We start from the raw sequence: 23228 nt of genomic DNA, 5'->3' as shown, positions 1-23228 counted from the left end.
ATTTCCAGATGTTACTCCATGCTCCCACGTCCGTTTTTCATTAGATTAGGATTGTGCACGGCACCTCGCTTCACAAATAACATATCAGCTCCGGAGTGGCCGCTGCAAGCTGCGTTGTGCTGCCATCTTGATTTATGTTTTGAAACTCAAGAAATTGATTGAAAGAAAGACACAAGTGCTTGGATACTTGCCTATTGAATTTATTTTTTTAGTGAGGCACTCACATATGACATGGTGGCATAATGTATGCCACTCAATACTTAAATATAACCCATAATGAATTTTGTAAAGAAAGAATGGTTAATCAAACAATATATTTACAATGTTATTCAAATATTGCTGAAATATTAAATAGACTACATCATCAAACACTCCTCATATGATAGTCCTTACATCCTTGGGATTATACTCATGAACCTTCTCTGCTCCCTCAAATGCCAGCACGTGGCTTATCTTCTGTTTTTGGGAATCTAAGGATATGGCATTGGTCATGTTGTGAAGTAGAGCAAGTACCGTATTCAATCACTGAAAACTTAGCTGCAAACCAGAAAGTGGGGAAAAAAAAGTAACTTTTTTTAATGGCAACATGCAATCTACTGGAGGAGCTCAGTGGGTCAGGTGATGTGCTGGGGAGGGGAGAGGAACTGTTGATGTTTTGGGTCAAGACCCTGTATCTATCTGAAGTGTTGTTCCTCCCGCTGAATTTCTCCAGCAGATAGCACTTACTAATGAAGGGTTTTGGCCTGAAACATTGACTGTTTATTTCCCTCCAAAGATGCTGCCTCACCTGCTTAGATCCTCTAGCATATTGTTTGTTTCACCAGATTCCAGCATCTGCAATCCCGTGTCTCTCTACACTTTTAAAATTATTTGAATAGTTTACAAACTGAAATAGAGTGGGGAAGCTACTAAAAAACAAGCCTGGTGAATGTTGAAATGTAAAATTTAAGTTTTAAAATAATGACTCAAGGGAGTGGTAATCCATGTGTAAAATTGTAAACACAAGAGTCTTTGCAGATGCTGGAAATAGTGAACAACACACACAAATGCAGGTTAGGCAGTGTCTGGAGATTAATAAATAGTTGATGTTTCAGGCTAAGATCCTTCATAATGAAGGTCCTGCCTGATGGAAGTGTGATAAAATGTTTGATCATGTGTAAAATTATTTTGGTGCAAGGGTTATCATTTGCGATATCCTATGAAGCTCAGGGCTAAATACAGTGTTCTGACACTCGAGGTCTAAAAGGGACTATCTCTTGCAACTTTAAATAGAGGAACAGGAGATACTTGGGAGGGTAATATTTAACTTGAGGGTCAAATATGGCTTTGCAAGACGTATAAACAGTCATGCTTCATTCAACAAGATTTCATGTTGTTTTGCCTTTTTAGTAGTAAGTGGTTGAATTTCTCGACAGCTTTGATTATATCAACAACAGGATACCCTTCAGGGTGCAGAAATTTACTTGGAGTGTCATTGTGAAATCACCGTGCTTGTGTATCGTCCAGAGGAGAAGTCAGGTTTCCTCCTCCATGCCTGCCTGTATATTGCCATTTTAATCTTGCTGTTCTTGTGACTTTGCATTCCAAGCATGAATTGAAGCTTAAGTAGTAAATAGGGTTTTACAGTGATGATGCTTTTTGTCTTTGATTGCCTCATTATTTTTGCACACTTTGGACCATGATACCATAACACATAGCAGCAGAATTGGGCCATTTGGCCCATCGAATCTGCTCCGCCATTTCATCATGGCTTATCCATTTTCCTCTCAGCCCAATCTTCTGCCTTCTCCCCATATTCCTTCATTCCCTGAGTAATTGGGAATTTATCAGCCTTTGCCTTAAATATACCTGATGACTTGGCCTCCACAGCTGATTCACCACTCCGGCTAAAGGAATTCCTCTTCATCTCCATTCTAAATGGACGTGTCCCTCTGGTCATTTGTCCTCTGGTCTTGGACTCCACCACCATAGAAAACATCATGTTCATGTCCATTTCCATTCTCTCGAGGTCTCTTAACACTTGATTAGGTTTCAATGAGATCCCACCTCATTCTTCTGAATTCCAGTGAGTATGGGCTCATAGCCTCTTTTGAAAAGCCTTTCAATTCTGGAAACATTTTTGTGAACCTCCCTGAGCCCCTTACAACATCTACCACTTCTCCTTTCTCCTTTATCTGCTTGTTCTTTCTGCACATCCTTTCTTAGATAAGAGGACCCAAAACTGTGCCCTATAAAGCCTCAGCATTACATCCTTGCTTTTATATTCTACTCCTTTCAAAATGAATGTTAACATTACATTTGTCTTCCTCACTATTGACTCAACCTGTAAATTAACCTTCATGGAATCTTGCACGAGGTTTCCTGAGTCCCTTTGCACCTCAGAATTTTCCCTCCATTTAGAAAATAATCCACTTTTATTTCTTCTACTAAAGTGCATGACCATACACATCCTGACACTACTCTATTTGCCACTTCTTTGCCTAGTCTCCTAAACTTTCTTTGCTGTTCTGTAAACTCCGCTTCCTCAGCACTAACCTGCCCCCTCTACCTATCTTCATATCATCTGCAAACTTGGCCACAAAGCTTTCTTCTGTCATCCAAATCATTGCCATATTTTATAAAAAGAAGCAATCCCAACACAGACCCCTGTGGAACACCGCTAGTCACCAGCAACCAACCAAAAATGGCTCCCTTTATTTCCCACTCTCTGCCTCCTGCCAGTTAGCCTCTTCATGCTTGAATCTTTCCTGTAACATCATGGACTCTTGTTCGGCAGCCTCATGTGGCACCTTGTCAAAGGCCTTGTGAAAATCCAAGTACACAACATCTACCACTTCTCCTTTCTCCTTTATCTGCTTGTTCTTTCTTCAGAATTCCAATAGGTTTCAGGTAAGATTTTCCCTTAAGGAAACCATGCTGATTCTGGCCTATTTTATCATGTGCCTCCAAGTACCGTGTAACCAGATCCTCAAAAATCAACTCCAACATCTTCTAACCACTGAGGTCAGACTAACTGGCCTATAATTTCCTTTCTTCTTCTCCACCTTGAAGAGTGGAGTGACACTTGCAGTCCTCCAGAGCCATGCCAGTATTAACTGATTCTTGAAAGATCATCACTAATGCCTTAAAAATCTTTTCAGCCACTTTCAGAAACCTGCAGTGTAGACCATGTGGTCCAGGTGATTTACCTACCTTCAGATCTTTGTTTCCCAAATACCTTCTCCCTAGTAATGGGAACTTCACTCACTTCTGCCCTGACACTCTTAAACTTCCGGCATACTTTGAGTGTCTTTCACTCAGTTCGTCCGCCATTTCCTTGTCCCCATAACTGCTCTCCAGCATCATTTTCCAGCGGTCCGATATCTATTCTTGTCTCTCTTTTACACTTTATATATTTGAATGAACTTTTAGTATCCTCTTTAATATAATTGGTACCTTGCCTTTGTGTTCCATCTTCTCCTTCTTTATGACACTTTAATTGCTTTCTGTTGGTTTTTAAAAGTTACCCAGTCCTCTCACTTCCCACTAATTTTTGCTCTGTTATATCCCTCTCTTTGGCTTTTATGTTAGTTTTGACTTGTCAGTTGCTGTTGTGTCATCCTGCCTTTAGAATACTACTACTTTGAGATGTGGCTTCTGAATAGCTTTCACAAATTTTAGCTATTGCTGCTTTGTCGTCATCCCTGCTAGAGTTCCCCATTCTCATTTCACTCTCACCTTATCTCCTTACCTGCCCATCACATCTCTTTGGTGCTCCTCCCCCTCCCCTTTCTTCATGGCCCTCTGTCCTCTCCTATCAGATTCCCCCTTTCCCAGTCCTTTCACCAATTGACTTCCCAGCTCCTTACTTCACCTCTTCCCCTTCTCCCTGTTTCACTTATAATCCACTAACTTGCATTTCTTCCTCCCTTTCCCCGACCTTCCTACGCTGACTTGCTGACTTCTCATCTTTTTTCTCCAATCCTGATAAATGGTCTCATCCCGATACGTTGATTGTTTGCTCCTTTCCATAAATGATACCTGGCCTGCTGAGTTCCTCTAGCATTTTGTATGTGTTGCTTGGATTTCCAGATTTTTCTCTTGATGGTTTTCCCGTCTAATCAGTTTTGGCCAGCTCCCCTCTCATGCCTCTGTAATTCCCTTTACTCCACTGCAATATTGATACATCTGACACTAGCTTCTCCTTCTCAAATTGCAGGGTGAATTCTGTCATGTTATGATCACTGGCCCCTAAGAGTTCCTTTACCTTAAGCTCACTAATCAGTTCAAGTTCATTGCACAAACCCCCATCCAGAATAGCTGATCTCCTCATGGGTTCAACCACGAGCTGCTCTAAAAAGCCATCTCAGAGGCATTCTACAATTTCCCCCTCTTGTGATCCGGCAGCAACCTGATTTTCCCATTATACTTGCTCATTGCTCTTTTGATGTGCATTTTCAATCTCCTATTGTGATTTGTAGATGGTATCTTTGCTACTGTTTGGAAGACTGTATAAAACTCCTATCAGGGTATTTTTACTCTTTTGCAGTTTCTTAGCCCTACCCACAATGATTATACACCTTCTGATCCTATGTCACCTCCTTATGGTGTGAGTTCATTTTTTTTTACCAACAGAGCCACCCCACCCCCTCTGCCTACTGGCCTATCCTTTTGAGACAATGCATATCCTTGGACATTAAGATCCCAGCTATAATCTTTCAACCATGATTCAATGATGCCCACAACGTCATGCATGCCAATTTGTAACCATGCTACAAACTCATCTACCTTATTCCACTGGATGCATTCAAATACAACACTTTTATTCCTGTATTCATCACTGTTTTTGAATTTGTTCCCACTTTACATTGCAATTCATCCTGTTGACTGCAATTTTGCCCTATCATCAGCTTCGCCTTGCTAGCAGTCACACTACACACTACCTCTATCTGTAAACCAACTTACCCCATCCTCAGCTCTATCACTCTGGTTCTCATCCCCCTGCCCAAACAGCTCTAGCAAACCAGCCCACAAGGAGGTCTGTCCCCCTTGGGTTCAGGTGTAATCTGTCCCTTTTGTGCAGGTTGTACCTTCCCCAGAAGAGATCCCAGTTTTCTGGAAAACTGAACCCCTGTACCCTACACCAATTCATCAGCCACACTTTCACCTGGCCAAATCATCCTTTTTTTTCCCTCACTGACACATGGCACAGGCAGCAATCCTGAGATTACTACCCTGGAGATCCTCGCATCCACAGAATCTCGCCTCCATTCCTCTAACTATGGAATTTCCCATAACTACTGCAGTCCTCTTCTGAGCCACAATGCCAGACTCAGTGACAGACCCGATCGCTGCAGCTCACCCCCGGTATCTAAAGTGTAATATTTATTGAGGGGAATGGCCATAGGTCTCTCCACTGCCTGCCCATTTCTCTTTCCTCTCCTGACAGTCACCCAGTTACCTGCTTCCTGCAATCTAGGGGTGACTATCTCCCCGTAGCTCACATCTATCACTTCAGTCTCCTGTATGGGCCAAAGGTCATCGAGCTGCAGCTGCAGTTCTTTACCACGTTCTCTGAAGAGCTGCGGCTTGATGCACCATGTGCAGATAAGGTTATCCAGGAGGCTGGAAGTCTCCAAGAATTCCCATAGTACAATGCCAGCAATCACTGGTCAGAGTTCAATTCTCTAAGAAGTTTGCACATTCTCCACATGACTGTTCGGGTTTCCTCCAGACGCTCCTGTTTCCACGCACATTCCAAAGACGTATGGATTGGGGTTAGTGAGTGGTGGGTATGCAATGTTGGAGGCATTGCGACACTTGCCGGCTGCCCTCAGCACAATCTTTGGACTGTGTTGGTCTTTGATGCAAAATGATGCATGTCAATGCATGTTTCAATGCACATGTGCAAAATAAAGCTAATCTCAGCCTCCCCTTGGTTCTGTGGGTTATCACAGTGGACCATCTCTGTTGCACAAGCGACTTTGGTGGTATGCTAATTGCAACTGAGCAGGAATATTGCTAGGTTGGTAAAGTGTGTTCCTACAGCTTAGCAGTGACAAGCTACTGCTGCTTTGTCTCTGCTACAAAAGACCTTGACAAAACTGAGCAACTGATTCCATTTGCATTTAGTGAGCGAGTGTCTGGAAATCACTGTCACCGTGAGAGGTTCCCTTTACTCATCAAATGAAAAGACACCTCAAATCCTCGTGTGCCATTTGTGCTCCTGAAAATGAAGAGCAGCTTGCCAGCTAATAAATAATTCATATGAGCAAATTATTTTTAAGCATGTGCAGAGCACATATGATTCAGTACTGTGGTATCTACAGAAAGAAATACCTGGCCAAGCCATCTTAATCAAGGTGGGGGGGGGGGGGGGGGGGGGAGGAGGTGGGTTTTTGATGACATCCGAGCAGCAGCAGAGTAGATTGAATCATTTTATGATCAACATCTAAACTGAGATTATAATATACAGCCTTGAACTCCCCTTTGCAATCTGTGCGGTTTTCTTTGTAGTATATTCCAATTCAATTTTGCAACATTTTTTTCCTCTGTATTAGCTGCAGCTGTCACCATGTTTTATGTCCTTGACGAGAGAATGCTTGCTAAAGTATTACAGCTTTTTCTGATGATGACAAAACACTATTTAGCATTGTTTTCTGCCAGCTTTCTCAGAACCATTTTTGGAAGCTATCACTATATTTTGACCTTAGTAGCGAACAATTAAAAGGCTTTTCAGAAGGCAATGACAGAGAAGCTTTTTATATTTTAAAAAAGGAACTGTATGTAACTTTTATTTGTAGGTTTAATCATTTCCCATAGTTACTTTAGATGGTTCTTAATGCACTTTTTCCTTTGACAGAAGTCCAAGCTGCACGCAAATTGGAGAAGAACAAAGCTATGGCTGCTGAAACCTTCAAGGAGTTAGATGACAATGAAGATGGCTTGTGAGTACATCAGCTTGCTCTGATTTCCCTTTTCAGTTATCATCTTGAACAAAAAAAGTCTTACAAATTAGTCACCCTTGTATTCTGGTTGAGTTAGTGGGACTGAAAACAATTCATCTCTCCTCTCAAGCTTGGACTTTCTCCAAATTTACTTTAGAGATTTTTCTTGCCCATTATTCTTAAATCTTGTGTGTAATTTCTCTGAATAAGCTCATCTTGCATTTTCTTTGCTGGTACTTGTTTCTTTTTGAGCATTCATTTAACACTCTTTCTGGTCAACCAGATTTCTTTTCTCTGTATCAAACAATTGGCAGGTGGTTTAAGATTATTTTGCAGCAGTGTGCTTATTTTTGGACAACTGCTGTACATCAAAGAATCAGAATCAGGTGTATCATCACTGGCATGATATGAAATTTGTTGTTTTGTGGCAGCAGTACAGTGCAATACATAAAAAAAATTACTATGGGTCACAATTAAAAGTAAGTAAATAAATGGATCGCAAAAGCATCAAGATCCCACAATAGTAATGTGAAGAGGGCATGGTCTGCATGGCGAGGCTCTTTAATGATAATTAAATACTAATGAAGATAATGATATTCCATAGGAGGAATGAATCTTGACACAGAAGAGATTTGAGGTTGACATTTATCTCTTTTCCATCCCTTTTGGCATCCGCAAATAATACAACAATTAAATAAGTAGTGCTGAAATAGTGAGGTAGTGTTGATGGGTTCATGGATCATTAAGAAATATGATGGCGGAGTGTTCCTAAAATGTTGAGTGTGGGTGGTACCTCCTCTCTGGTATTAATGAGAAGATGGAATGTCCTGAGTGGTGGGGGTCCTTAATGATGGATGCTTTTTGTATGTATCCTCAATGGTGGGGAGGCTAGTGCCTATGATGAAGTTGGCTGAGTTGACAGCAAGCAGTGTAACATTCTTTATATTGCAGGTTAATATTTTCACTGAATAAAAAGTAAGATCAAGCCTACAATCATGGAAGTATCTACAGTCTCCTCTTTTAGCTATTAAAAAGTTTAAAAATAGGTTGTCAAAATGTAAATAATCAAAAATATATAATGGGCCACAAGTTAGAGTGGCAGTTAGCATAACGCTATTAGAACACCAATTCAATTCCTGCTGTCTGAAAGGAGTTTGTATGATCTCCCCATGACTGCATGGGTTTCATCCAGTTTCCTCCCACATTCCAAAGATGTATAGATTAGTAGATTAATTGGTCACATGGATATAATTGGGCTGGATGGACCTTTTACTGTATTGTATCTCTAAATAAAAATTAATAAACAAATCAAGTGAAATTTAAATGTAGAATAGCAAGGCTTTCTTTACCTATCTCATGTGCTTTCACTCTCAAATTTGTAATTTGATCAGTGTCCATTATCTTGTTAAATCAATTTAAGTTTGTGGTCTCTGATTTTCCTGCATTGATTTTTGAGCCCAATATAAAGGAAATGAAGTTTTGACTAAACACTTCCTTCATTTCAGCATTACAGTGAATGAAATTCAGACTCATCCGGAGCTGGATAGCGATGGAGATGGTGTGGTTTCTGAGCAAGAAGCTGAGGTATAACAGCAATTTTAACATTTCTAGAACTCACTCCTCTGACCTTCAGTTCATGCATAGATTAACAGCAGCTATAATGTGGGGCGGCACAGTAGTGTAGTGGCTAGCACAATGTTTTACAGTACTAGTGACATGTGTTCAGTTCCTGCCAATGTCTGTAAGGAACTTGTAGGTTCTCCTCACCACAGTGTGGGTTTTCTCTGGGTGCTTTGGTTTCTCCCCACAGTCCAAAAGTGTTCTGGTTGGTAGGTTGATTGTAAATCATTCCATGATTAGGCCAGGGGTTCTTGGTGGTTCAGTTCAGGGCTGGAAAGGCCTATTCCATGATTTTTCTCAATAAATAGATGTTACAGTTACTGATGCACCATGGGTCAGCTACCATATTGGAAGCTGGGTTAAATCTTCCATGGACTTAAAGTTGCTGCGCAAATTGGTAGGGTGGTTTAAAAGGTTTATGGTATGTTGACTTTCATTAACCAGGGTATTAGCTGAGAGATAGTGTTGTGGATCCATAACATTCTGGTGAGACCACATTTAGAATATTGTGTTCAGTTCTTGTTGCTGCATTATAGGATGTGGAAGTTTTAGAGAGGAGAATTACCAATGTGATGCCAGGATTAGAAAGCATGTCATTTGAGGATAGGTTGAGCAAGTTGGGGCTTTTCTCTTTGGATGAAAGGGGACGATAGACAACTTGATAGAGGTGTACAAGATGATAAGAGGCATAGATTGAGTGGATAGCCAGAGACTTTTTCCACAAGGTGGAAGTGTCTAATACAAGGGGGCATAATATTAAGGTAATTGGAGGAAAATATGGGGGGAAATTGTCAGAGATTTTTTTTTCCTCCAGAGTCATGGATACACACTGCCAGAATAGTGGTAGAGGCAGATAAATTAGGGGCATTTAAGAGACTGATATAAACATGGATGAAAGAAAAATGGATGGCTGTAATGTTATAGAAGCATAGAAAACCTACAGCACAATACTGGCCCTTCGGCCCACAGAGCTGTGCCGAACATGTCCTTACCTTAGAAATTACCTAGGGTTACCCATAGCCCTCTATTTTTCTGAGCTCCATGTACCTGTCCAGGAGTCTCTTAAAAGACCCTATTGTATCTGCCTCCATCTCTGTTGCCAGCAGCCCATTCCACGCACTCACCACTATCTGCGTGTGTATATAAAAAAAACTTACCCCTGACATCTCTATATCTCCTTCTAAGCACCCTAAAACTGTGCCCTCTCGTGCTAACTATTCTAGCCCTGGGAAAAAGCCTCTGACTACCAATGCCTGATGATCAATGCCTCTCATCATCTTGTACACCTCTATCAGGTCACCTCTCATCCTTCGTCGCTCCAAGAAAAAAGTTCACTCAACCTTTTCTCATAAGGCATGCTCCCCAATCCAGGCAACATCCTTGTAAATCTCCTCTGCACCCTTTTTATGGTTTCCATATCCTTCCTGCAGTGAGGCAACCAGAACTGATGTTCTATGTTCCAGTTCTTGTGTTCTCTTCTCTTTCCTTTGATTTATTGACCATTAGACTATAATTGGTATAATTAACTTGTAGATGCAAATGTGTCCCTGTTAATTGGCATTGCTATGAAGCTGATTTTCACAAATAGTGCTGAAAGCTCTTGAATCTAATTTTGATTAACTTATCCAAGTCAGATGACCTCTTGTCTGATGCTGATAATCTTGGGCCCAGTTTTTCTAGTCTGTGCCAGCCTGGTCTTCTACCTAGTCCCATCAGTGCGCACCTGGGCCATAGCCCTCCATACTCCTCCCATCCATGTACCTATCTAAATTTGAATGTTACAGTTGACATCATACATGGGCACAGCCCATACTTGCAGCACCTTCTTAAAGAAGAAGCTCTCTCCTCAGTCTCCTCTTAAATATTTTATCTTTCACACTAAACCTATGATTACTGTGACTAGTCTCACCCAACCTGAGGGGAAAAGCTTGCAAGCATACACCCTATAGTCAGTCACCTCCTTCATAGTTGTGTATGCATTAGGGTCGTCCACTCAGTTCACTCAGTCTCCTGTACTCCAGTGAATGAAGTCTAACCTGGTCAAGCTATCCCTGTAAGCCCCAACAACATCCATGTAAATTTTCCCTCCTTTCATCTTCAGTACTCTTTCACATCCACGTTTGTGGGATTGTATGATTTCTAACAGAAAATCAGAATTGCTTAAATCTCAGCTCTGAACTAATTCCGCAACCTAGGGACTCATTTTCAAAGATTCTATAACTTATGTTCTCAGTGTTATTTATTTTTATTTGCACAGGTTTTGTTTGCACGTTGTTGTTTTTATCAGTCTTTGTGTAGTTTTCCATTGATCCTATTGTATTTCTTTGTTCGACTTTGAATACTTGCAAGAAAATGAATTTCAGGGAAGCGTATGGTGTCATATCTGTACGATAATTTTACTTTAAACTCTGAGAATTGATGGAGATGAATGATTCTGGTGATTAAATATGTCACTGCATATTAAATGACTGATTTTCCTTCAGGTGCTACTGGGAGGTGCCAATCAGGTTGATGTTACCAGCTTCCAGGAGACTGTCTGGGCCGGCATCCAGGGCAAATATAAGTCTGAGGTCAGTGAATTTTGTTTAATGACATTATCGCTTTTCAGTGCACTAAATTTGTAATGTATATCAGCTGTGCATTGTTTTTATGTTGGAGTATGATACCCTAATAGTGATTATCCTTTGCCTCACTGAAATGACTCAGCATGAGCCTTTGATGGGACATTAGGAGGAGATGGAAGTCTAGAACAGCACACACAACATTATGGAAGAACTCAGCATGTCAGATAGCATCTGTGGTGGGGAATATACAGTCAACCTTTTAGTCCAAGGCCCTTCATCAGGACTGGAATGTAAGAGGGCAGGGACCTTAATTAAGTTGGAATCGGAGAAGGAGTAGAAGTTGGCAGGTGATAGATGAATCCCAGTGAGGGTTGTTGGGTGGGGGAAGGGGTGATGAAGGGAATGACATGTGAAGCTAGGAGATGATAGGTGGAAGAGGCAAAGGGCTGAAAAAGGAATCTGACAAGAGGACAATGAACCATGGAAGAAAGGGAAGAAGAGGGGGAACCAGAGGGAGGTGATGGGCAGGTCATGAGATGGGGGAAGAGAAGAGGTGTGAGGGCTATCAGAGTGAGGGAAAACAAAGTAAGGGGGAAAAATGCAGGAAACAAAGTGGGGAGAGGACAGGACAGGAATTTCCAACCTCATGTCACTGCTTTTTTTCTGGTTTCTGTCCCTTTTACTTTCCAGTCCTGACGAATGGTCTCAACCCAAATGTCAACTGTTTATTCTTCTCCAGTTTATTCAGCCTGACCTGCTGATTTCATCCAGCATTTTGTTTGTTAATCTCATCTAATCTAACTTGTCTGCCCTTTAAAATAGTCACTAAGACATCAGAGAGTACATCAGACAGCAGAGATCTTGCCAGCTTGCACTCCTTCCCCTCCTTCCATCTTCTTATTCTGGCTTCTGCCCCTTTCCATTCCTGTTGAAGGGTCTCAGTCTGACTTATTGAGTTCCTCCAGCTTTTTGTGAACCTTTGTTGGGAGGTTGATTGGACATGGGCAAATGCTGACCGTGGGCACATAGTGACCATGCTTGATTTGTTCCTGTTTAATATTAGCACATTGATAACAATGGAAACCAGTTTAATGTGGAAACTGTTATGTTTTCATCTACTAAACTAACATAAGAACTGGAAACAGGAGTAAGACATGCTCCTGTCCTGGTGCTTTGTTTCACTTGCCCACCTGATCTCCATGTCCAGTGATTCCCTTTGCCCTAATATCTATTGATTGCAGTCTTGTATGCACTTAACTAGCTGTCTACAGCTCTCCGTTGTTGAAATTTATTTATTTATTTTTGAGATTATAGCATAGTAAGAGGCCCAATGAGCCTGTGTCACTGAATTATACCCACATGAACAATCAACTTACTAACCCATACTACTTTGTAATGTTAGAGGAAACCAGCGCACCTGGAGGAAATCCACGTGGTCACGTGGTGAATGTACAGACTCCTCTAAGTGTAGTGGGAATTGAACCTGGGTTGCTGGTGCTGTAGTAGCATTACACTAATTTCCAGATTTCTAATTTCAAAATTCCAAGGAATTTTAATGCAAGAGTCAAATCTGAGATTTCCTGCCTTATTGGTCATACGATGGCAGATACCTTAACAGGGTCCACAGCTGGGGTGCAGTTGAAACAATTAAAAGAATTGAGTTCAGTACATCTGTATCTTTGCCATATGGTTTTGTATTTCACTACTCCTTTTCAGACCATCACTTCCTCTTCTATTATAGGCTGTCAACGAGGTCTCCCTTACCCCAGAGGTTCCTGTGGAAGGTGGAGCAGACAGTAGTCCTCCACCAGACCTTGAAGAGCAGAGGAAGACCGATGATGAGGATTACGGGGAAGACCAGGATCATGGTGTTGATGAGGATGACAGTGAGAGTGATAATGAATTTGAAGAGGATGATGATGATGATGATGTAGGGGAAGATGATTATAAGGTAAAAAAAGAAAAACTTGTTTGTGTTTTACTGATTCAAATATTGATAGCATTGTGATTAGCACAATGCTTTACAGAACAAATGGCCCAGTTTCAGTTCCCGCCGCTGCCTGTAAGGAGTTACCGTAGATTCCGGACTACAGAGCGCACCTGATTAAAAGCCGCTGGCTCTAATTTTAGAAATAAAATCAATTTTTTAATTGTAAAGGCCGCACCGGATTTTAGGCCGCACCGCTACTTTTAAATATACATACGTATCGGTAACACAAATTACGTTGCATATACTTTTTTACTGAACAGCACGAACAACATTCCAATATCTCCTAGCGACTGGTAAAAATATATATACCCTTCAACTTAAAAGCAGCGTTTTCGCTCGGGTCTGACGCGCTTGCGTAACGCGATCGGGTCTAATCGGGTCTGACGCGCTTGCGTAACGCGATCGGGTCTAATCGGGTCTGATGCGCTCGGGTCTGACGCGCTTGCGTAACGCGATCGGGTCTAATCGGGTCTGACGCGCTTGCGTAACGCGATCGGGTCTAATCGGGTCTGACGCGCTTGCGTAACGCGATCGGGTCTAATCGGGTCTGATGCGCTCGGGTCTGACGCGCTCGGGTCTTGCTTTTCTTCGAGTATTTTCCATGTTGATGAGGGTGAGTACAAATGACTGATTTACAATAATTTAATTGTGAAAGTGCGCTTGATTTATCATACAATTTCATTGGACCTCTGTGAACTACTCATCAATTTTATTGGTCTACTGTTACGAGGCAAAATGTTTACGAGGCGGCATGAAAAAAAACCATGTATTAGCCGCTCTGGATTAAAGGCCGCAGAGTTCAAAGCTGTTCAAAATGTGGGAAAAAAGTAGCGGCTTATAATCCGGAATCTACGGTAGTATATTTTCCCCGTGAGCACATGGATTTCCTCCAGGTGCTCCAGTTTTTTCCCACAGTACAAAGATGTACTGGTTGGTAGATTATTTGGTCATTGTAAATTGGTCTGCTAGGTTAAATCAATGGATTGCTGGGTGGCCTGTTGCATGCTGTATCTCAATAAATGAAAATTTTAGAAAAAAATATAAAAATGGGCTAAAAATTTATGCAAATATACAGCATTGAGTCCTAGAACAGAAGAGGATAGTTGTCTTTTACATTTGATAAAATGATCTATCTCAGGCCAGTTTTCTGTAACTGCAGGTAAGAGTGGAGTTCTCACTCTCTCTCGTCAAGCACCGACTGTAACCATGGCAGCTATCTTTCAATGACTGCCCCTCGGTGTTCTGACTTCTCAGTGGAAGGAAAGGGGTGCTCTGCATTTGTTTCACAAATTGAAAATCATACTTTCTTTACTACTTGGTTGGCTAACAAAATCATAAGATGTAACAGCTGTTTGGCTGTAGTGCCCGTGGCAGCTCTTTGAAAGATATAACCATGTAATCCCACTCTGGTTTCTTCTTGTGGTCCAGTAAATGTTTTCACTCCAACTCTTTATCATAGTTCCTTTAGAGAGTTGTTTTGAGCCTGCTTCCTTTGTTCTTACAGATACTGCATTCCAGGTGCCAATTTGCACTCTCTAAACTTTTAACAACACACAAAACGTGACTTGCTTAAGGCACTGAAGAGTGCATTAGAACAGAGGGATCTGGGAAGGTACCACAGCATAAAAGCCAGGATCAACAGGCTTTGGGGCAGCTTTTCCACCAGGTCATCAGATTGAGTAATTCATGCTGATACAATTGTATTTCTATGCTATATTGACTGTCCTGTTGTATATACGATATATTACTCATGTATGTGAAGGATGTAAGAACTAACGTCAATTCATTTCAATACATTTCTATAATTCCTTATAAGTGGCATTACAGGTAGATTGGATAGTAGAGAGAGATCTTGGCATATTAGCCTTCATAAATCAAAGTATTGAGTACAGGTGTTAGGATGTTATGTTGAAGTTTTATAAGGTGTTGGTGAGGCCTAATTTGTAGTGTTGTTTGTAGGTTTGGTCACCTAACTACAGGAAAGATGTAAGAAATATTGAAAGGGTACAGAGAACATTTGCAAGGATGTTGCCAGGTTTGGAGGATCTCAGTTCTAAAGAAAGATTGCGTAGGTTAGGACTTTATTCCTTGGGAATGTAGAAGACTAAAGGGAGTTTTGCTAGAGGTATTAAAAACACAGTTGAGGGGTATAGTTATGGTACATGCAAACACACTTTCCACTGAGTTCGGGTGGGTCTGCAACTAGAAGTTATGGGTTAAGGGTGAAAGGTGAAATGTTTAAAGGGAATATGAGGGGAAATTTCACTCGGTGATGACAGTATGGAACAATCTGCCCATAGAAGTGGTGGATACAGGCTTGATTTCAACGTTGAAAAGAAGCTTGGTTAACTACATGGATGGGATGGATATAGAGGCCTATGATCTGGGTGCATGTTGATGGGACCGGGCAGAATAATGGTTTGGCATGGACTAGATGGCCCAAAGGGCCTGTTTCTGTGCTGTAGTGTTCTATGACTCTACATGCTGCAGGAACTCAGCAGGTCAGACAGTATTAGGAGAAATGGACAGTTAATGTTTCGAGAAAAAATACATTTTAAGTGCTTCTCAAGATTTCCAGAATCTGCAGTCTTTCTTGTATCAAAACTAACAAGTATCCTGATGTTTTTTGGACAGTCAACTTGTCTTTTTCTGGTTGGAATTTTCTTTTTTTTCCCCCTTGATTTATTCAGCTAAAACTTTTCATAATCTTGTGCAGGGTTAAATTTCTTCCGCTTGATCTTTTGTCTAATTATCTTTTCTGACCCAAATGCTGGTCAGTAGCAGTATGGGGAGAAATTCACTCAGTGGCCATTCTATTAGGTACATTTGTGCACCTTGTTAATGCAAAATATCTGCTCAGCCAGTCATGTGGCAGCATCTCAATGCGTAAAAGCATGCAGACATGGTCAGTAGGTTCTGTTGTTCAGACCAAATAGAATACAGAAAAAATTTGATCCAAGTCACTTTGTTAGTGCCAGATGGGGTGGTTTAAGTATCTCAGCTGCTGATTTTCATGCACAACACTCTAGATTTTACAGAAAATGGTGTGAAACACAAAGAACTACCAGTGAGTTGCAGTTTTGTTGGTGAACACGTTTTGTTAATGAGATGGGTCAGAGAAGAATGGCCAGAGTGGTTCAAGCTGACAGGAAGGCAACAGAAACTCAAATAGTCACGCATCATGTCAGCAATATGCAGAAAAATGTCTCTGAACGCACAGACCTTGACGTGGATAGGGGACAGTAGTGGAAGATCACACTACTTGTCCCTAATAAATGGCCACTAAGCGTGAGGTGTATGGCCCCTCCCCTCAGACCCCACTGTCAATTTATAATCCCTGGAGACTGGAACACAACTTGAATCTCTCCCTTTTCCAAAAAGAGATGTAGTCTTTTCTTGCTTGTGGATGTGTGTTTGGAAGTTTTCAGAATGAAAATGTTTATGTTCCTTCTCCAAACTCAGGTTGCTGATACGACATGTACTGTGGAATGCACAGGCAATAATGATTACTGACAAAGCTGAAAATGTTGAGAATGCAACCGGATGGAGTGGGTTCTCATTCATCTTTACACCCTATGCAGCTAATACATCGTGATATTGTTACAGCTCTGTATGAATTGAAAAAATTCTTTTTGAATTCTGTCAGTAATTTCGTTTTGTGTAATAATTCAAATGAGTGCCTGAGAGTGATCCTTTGAAAAGCCAATACAGGTTACCTAAACATCCATGGGAATTCTCACCATATCCATTACGTTACCCTATCAGCTGAAAGAGGCATCTGATTCCATTGCCCAATTTACAGCATTGCATCCTCTCTCTCTCACCCCCTTGTGCCGACTCCCCAATTCCCCGCCAACAATAGTTTACAAACCCAGAAGAGAGAATAACATTAATCCCAATTGGTTAACAAACGAATACAATTCTCGTTATCAGTAAATTTTAACCCAAACAAACTGCGGGAGAAAGCACTTATCATAACAAAGAAGCATTCCTACTTTTAACAAAACAAAGAAGCCATTTTGATTAGCATACGCAGTAACAAAGAAAAAGAAGAAACCTCAATACAAAGAAGAAACCCCTCCCCTCCTTACATAAATATGTGAAATAGCAACAATAAAAGATGAAACAACAACACACACAAAATGCTGGTGGAACACAGCAAGCCAGGCAGCATCTATAGGGAGAAGCGCTGTTGACGTTTCGGGCCGAGACCCTTCGTCAGGACTAACCGAAAGGAAAGATAGTAAGAGATTTGAAAGTAGTAGGGGGAGGGGGAAATGTGAAATGATAGAAGAAGACCGGAGGGGGTGGGATGAAGCTAAGAGCTGGAAAGGTGATTGGCGAAAGTGACACAGAGCTGGAGAAGGGAAAGGATCATGGGACAGGAGGCCTCAGGAGAAAGAAAGGAGGGGGGGGGGAGGACTAGAGAGAGATGGAGAACAGGCAAACAACTAAATAAGTCAGGGATGGGGTAAGAAGGGGAGGAGAGGCATTAACGGAAGTTAGAGAAGTCAATGTTCATGCCATCAGGTTGGAGGCTACCCAGCCGGTATATAAGGTGTTGTTCCTCCAACCTGAGTTTGGATTCATTTTGACAATAGAGGAGGCCATGGATAGACATATCAGAATGGGAATGGGACGTGGAATTAAAATGTGTAGCCTCTGGGAGATCCTGCTTTCTCTGGCAGATCGAGCGTAGGTGTTCAGCGAAACAGTCTCCCAGTCTGCGTCGGGTCTCACCAATATATAAAAGGCCACACCGGGAGCACCGGATGCAGTATACCACACCAGCCAACTCACAGGTGAAGTGTCACCTCACCTGGAAGGACTGCCTGGGGCCCTGAATGGTGGTGAGGGAGGAAGTGTAAGGGCAGGTGTAGCACTTGTTCCATTTACAAGGATAAGTGCCAGGAGGGAGATCGGTGGGAAGGGATGAGGGGGGGACGAGTGGACAAGGGAGTCACGTAGGGAGCGATTCCTGCGAAAAGCAGAAAGAGGGGGGAGGGAAAAATGTGTTTGTTAGTGGGATCCCGTTGGAGGTGTCAGAAGTTACGGAGAATTATATGTTGGACCTGGAGGCTGGTGGGGTGGTAGGTAAGGATAAGGGAAACCCTATCCCGAGTGGGGTGGATGGGGTGAGGGCAGATGTGCGGGAAATGGGAGAGATGTGTTTGAGAGCAGAGTTGATGGTGGACGAAGGGAAGCCCCTTTGTTTAAAAAAAGAAGTCATCTCCTTCGGACGAAGGGAAGCCCAAGATGAAAAGCGACCAGTGCAGGATGAGAATGTCTGTGAGTTGTGCGTGGGTGGGGGAGCCAGCAAGGCATTCAGACGGGGGGTACATGTGTGCTGGGTGGCAGCAGGGTGTTAAGAAATCTAACAGCCTGGGGGAAGAAGCTGTTACCCAGCCTGACAGTTCTGGTTCTCCTGCTGCGGTACCTTCTACCCAACACTGGGAGGTCGAAGAGATTGTGGGAAGTATGGGAGAGGTCTTTGACAATGCTGGAGCCACTGCATGTGCAGTGCTGCTGATTCAAGTCCTAAATGTGGAAATGTTTTCAGCAACTTATTTTCACCCAACAATGTTTTGGATCCCTACTGCCAGTCAGCTTTTGGTATTGTTAATCAGACACTGTTTTCTCGAGACCATGTCGTGTATGCACTTAGCTCATGTATAACAAAGAAATTTAAGCTGCCAGACCAATAATGGTCCTTCTCTTTGTAGAATCGACAGAATTTATCAGAAAAGGACGAAGTGGAGGAAGAGAAGATGCCAGCGTATGATGAAGAAACACAGGTTCTGATTGATGGTATGTTCCTTTTCATTGAAGCTAACTTTGAATTGATGTATTTTTTCTGTAGAGTTCCACTTCCACTTGGTTTCTTAGGTCTTTAACCATTCATGTCCCTTCATTGAAGGGTAGGAAAACCTCTCCATTTCAGCTATTCAATTGTCAGTGTTCAGACTTCACCCTTTCACATGAGGACCTCATTAAAAACAGATTTTCTGTTTCTTTCTGCATCCTTGGGTGAATGTGATATTGAATTAATTAAAGTGGACTATCTACCAGCAAACATGAGGAAATCTGCAGATGCTGGAAATTCAAACAACAACACACACAAAATGCTGGTAGAACACAGCAGGCCAGGCAGCATCTAGAGGGAGAAGTGCTGTTGACGTTTCGGGCCAAGACCCTTCGTCAGGACTAACCAAAAGGAAAGATAATAAGAGATTTGAAAGTAGTGGGGGGAGGGGGAAATGTGAAACGATAGGAGAAGACCGGAGGGGGTGGGATGAAGCTAAGAGCTGGAAAAGTGATTGGCGAAAGTGATATGGAGCTGGAGAAGGGAAAGGATCATGGGACAGGAGGCCTCAGGAGAAAGAAAGGAGGGGGAGCACTAGAGAGAGATGGAGAACAGGCAAACAACTAAATATGTCAGGGATGGGGTAAGAAGGGGAGGAGGGGTATTAACGGAAGTTAGAGAAGTCAATGTTCATGCCATCAGGTTGGAGGCTACCCAGCCGGTATATAAGGTGTTGTTCCTCCAACCTGAGTTTGGATTCATTTTGACAATAGAGGAGGCCATGGATAGACATATCAGAATGGGAATGGGACGTGGAATTAAAATGTGTGGCCACTGGGAGATCCTGCTTTTTCTGGCGGACCGAGCGTAGGTGTTCAGCGAAACGATCTCCCAGTCTGCGTCGGGTCTCACCAATATATAAAAGGCCACACTGGGAGCACCGGACGCAGTATACCACACCAGCCAACTCACAGGTGAAGTGTCGCCTCACCTGGAAGGACTGTCTGGGGCCCTGAATGGTGGTGAGGGAGGAAGTGTAAGGGCAGGTGTAGCACTTGTTCCATTTACAAGGATAAGTGCCAGGAGGGAGATCGGTGGGAAGGGATGGGGGAGACGAGTGGACAAGGGAGTCGCGTAGGGAGCGATTCCTGCGAAAAGCAGAAAGGGGGGGAGGGAAAAATGTGTTTGGTAGTGGAATCCCATTGGAGGTGGCAGAAGTTACGGAGAATTATATGTTGGACCTGGAGGCTGGTGGGGTGGTAGGTAAGGACAAGGGGAACCCTATCCAGAGTGGGGTGGTGGGTGGATGGGCTGAGGGCAGATGTGCAGGAAATGGGAGAGATGCGTTTGAGAGCAGAGTTGATGGTGGACGAAGGGAAGCCCCTTTGTTTAAAAAAGGAAGACATCTCCTTCGTCCTGGAATGAAAAGTCTCATCCTGAGAGCAGATGCGGCGGAGACAGAGGAATTGTGAGAAGGGGATAGCCTTTTTGCAAGAGACAGGGTGGGAAGAGGAATAATCCAGTTAGCTGTGAGAGTCTGTAGGCTTATAGTAGATTTCAGTAGATAGGCCGTCTCCAGAGATGGAGACAGAAAGATCAAGAAAGGGGAAGGAGGTGTCGGAAATGGACCAGGTAAATTTGAGGGCAAGGTGAAAGTTGGAGGTAAAGTTAATGAAGTCGACGAGCTCAGCACACGTGCAAGAGGCAGCGCCAATGCAGTCGTCGATGTAGCGAAGGAAAAGAGGGGGATGGATACCGGTATAGCCTTGGAACATGGACTGTTCCACAAAGCCAACAAAAAGGCAGGCATAACTGGGACCCATATGGGTGCCCATGGCTACACCCTTGGTTTGGAGGAAGTGGGAGGAGCCAAAGGAGAAATTATTGAGAGTAAGAACTAATTCCACTAGACGGAGGAGAGTGGTGGTACAGGGGAATTGGTTAGGTCTGGAATCCAAAAAAACCGAAGAGCTTCGAGACCATCTACCGAGATGGAGGTATATAGGGACTGGACGTCCATGGTGAAAATAAGACGGTGGGGGCCAGGGAACTTAAAATCATTGAAAAAATTCAAAGCATGAGAAGTGTCACGGACATAGGTGGGAAGAGATTGAACAAGGGGGGATAAGACAGTGTCAAGGTATGCAGAAATGAATTCAGTGTGGCAGGAGCAAGCTGAGACAATAGGTCTACCTGGGCAGGCAGGTTTGTGGATCTTGGGTAGGAGGTAGAAACGGGAAGTGCGGGGTGTGGTAACTGTGAGGTTGGTGGCAGTGGATGGGAGATCCCCAGAGCTAACAAGGTTGGCCTGGTGCTTCTTAGTGGGATCATGATCAAGGTAAATAGGAGGAGGTATCAGAGAGTTGTCGCTGTGCCTCGGCCAGGTAGAGGTCAGTACGCCAGACAACAACAGCTCCCCCCTTATAAGCAGGTTTTATAGTGAGGTTGGGATTGTTGCGGAGGGAGCGGAGAGCAGAGTGTTCGGAAGGAATAAGGTTGGAATTGGAACAGGGTGTGGTGAAGTCAAGACGGTTGATGTCCCATCGGCAATTAGCAATAAAGAGATCCAGAGCAGGTAGAAGACCAGAGCGGGGTGTCCATGAAGAGGAGGAGGGTTGAAGACAGGAGAAGGGGTCATCAGTGGGTGTAGGAGAGTCCTTGTCAAAGAAGTAAGCTCGGAGACGGAGCCGGCAGAAGAAGAGTTCAGCGTCATGGCATACGCAGAACTCACTGAGGTGTGGGCGAAGGGGGACAAAGGTGAGCCCCTTAATGAGGACAGAGCACTCTGCCTCAGAGAGTTGAAGGTCGAACCAGCATAGGCTGAGATCTGGACCATAGTTGTCTTAGGTCTTCGCTATAATTATATAATTCCTTTGTGACCCTTCACGTTATTCTCTTATGTCTTTCTGATCTGTAGGCCACTGTGATGTGGTCTCTCAGCTCAGACTGTATGTGTATCTGTTTTAATTATCCATCATTTTCTCCCCATATCTTCCATTGTCTATGTTGGGGTGCCACAGTAGTGTAGTGGTTAGTGCATTGCTTTATGGTGCCAGTGATTGGGGGTCAATTCCCACCGCTGTCTGTAAGAAATTTGTACATTATTCCCTTGTTTGGCCTCCCAAAACTCCTGCTGGGGAAGTTCCGTCAGGAGTATCAGACGTCTAGTGGATAATTTTTCAAATGTGGTCATGGTAGTCTGGTTGTTGAGTCACTGGAGGCATCACAGCTGAGTCCTTGCTGCACCCAGCCAGAATCCTAGCACGAGAAAGCAAAGGACCTTGTCTGACCTGTAGTCTTGTGTTCTTAACCATACTGGCACCCTCGGTTGTGGCACTGTGAATGCCAAGGTCAGTTCACCAAGCAGAGATATCAGGTAATGCTTACATTCATCCTGCCTTTGAGACGGGTTTTTGACTGGAAAGTAAACAACTTGGCTTACACAAGATATGAAAACAGCTATTTTTTAAAAAAAGTTCCCCTTTGGGTAGGAACAGTCACAACAGCGATTAGACAAGAACTGACAATTCAGCAAATATTAAGTGTCATTTGCCATTGGGGCTTGTCCCTGCAATTACTGAAACAAAACATGAGGTCAGGATCGCCTTTGGGGGCTGCACGCCTTCTGCATATTTTAGTGTTACCTGTAATAAATAGACATACTTTGAAGGAGTGAGCAGGTGCCTCATTACCTTATTTACAACCATCTTGCTCTTTATAATTTACAGGTGTGTCGCTGTTTTATTCATATGGGTGTCTGATGCTTGTTTATATGATACAAGTGCAAAATGAAACCAGGGTTTTTGCAGGTTGAGGCACGTTTGTTCAGGTATTCTAGGTTCAGGTTTCATCTTGACTAAATGGGGCACCCATTGTCTCCGGGTTAGTTCTGTCTCATTCCCTGACACATGCACAATTTGGCATGCAGACAGAGATGATTGCGACTCTATTGTTCGTTGATTCTCCATGCAAGAAGCAGAGCCAAGTGGCATTTGCATTGGAGATGCATTATTTACAAAGCCAATATGCCCAAGTGAAATTGGAGCTCAAGTTAAATGAGTCAAAATAGAACATGATTGCTGGAAGTCCAAAATAAGCACGTAGCCAGAAATACACAGGAGAGTACTGAAGTCAATCAGATTACCTCTTTTCTCTTGCAGATATTGATTAACACTGAACATATCCTGTTTTTGGTTTAAGCACCATTTATGACAGCTACGTGCTATCTAATATTCCTTTTTTGACAGTGTACACCATAACTAGGTATAACATTCAGCTGATGTAATTCCCATTGAATGAGACAGAATTGAAGGTGTGAGAATGCA

The 23228-nt window shown here is 42.8% G+C and overlaps 2 protein-coding genes across 2 annotated transcripts in view; one reads left to right on the top strand and one right to left on the bottom strand.

Annotated features, from left to right (window-relative positions):
- c16h19orf53 (chromosome 16 C19orf53 homolog) overlaps positions 1–23228 on the bottom strand; it is a 355432-nt gene that overhangs the window by 237126 nt on the left and 95078 nt on the right. The window lies entirely within an intron of this gene.
- Positions 1–23228, top strand: part of prkcsh (PRKCSH beta subunit of glucosidase II) — a 125004-nt gene that overhangs the window by 50234 nt on the left and 51542 nt on the right. The window contains exons 7-11 of the mRNA XM_073068994.1: positions 6842–6926; positions 8432–8510; positions 11030–11116; positions 12852–13061; positions 18824–18908. Of these exons, the coding sequence (XP_072925095.1) occupies positions 6842–6926; positions 8432–8510; positions 11030–11116; positions 12852–13061; positions 18824–18908 (546 nt within the window). The remainder of the gene's footprint in view (positions 1–6841; positions 6927–8431; positions 8511–11029; positions 11117–12851; positions 13062–18823; positions 18909–23228) is intronic.

The sequence above is a fragment of the Hemitrygon akajei genome, chromosome 16, assembly GCF_048418815.1.
Source record: "Hemitrygon akajei chromosome 16, sHemAka1.3, whole genome shotgun sequence".
NCBI classification, from domain to species: Eukaryota; Metazoa; Chordata; class Chondrichthyes; order Myliobatiformes; family Dasyatidae; genus Hemitrygon; species Hemitrygon akajei.
The sequence above is the reverse complement of the archived record's forward strand: the minus strand, read 5'-3'. Positions and strand labels throughout refer to the sequence as shown.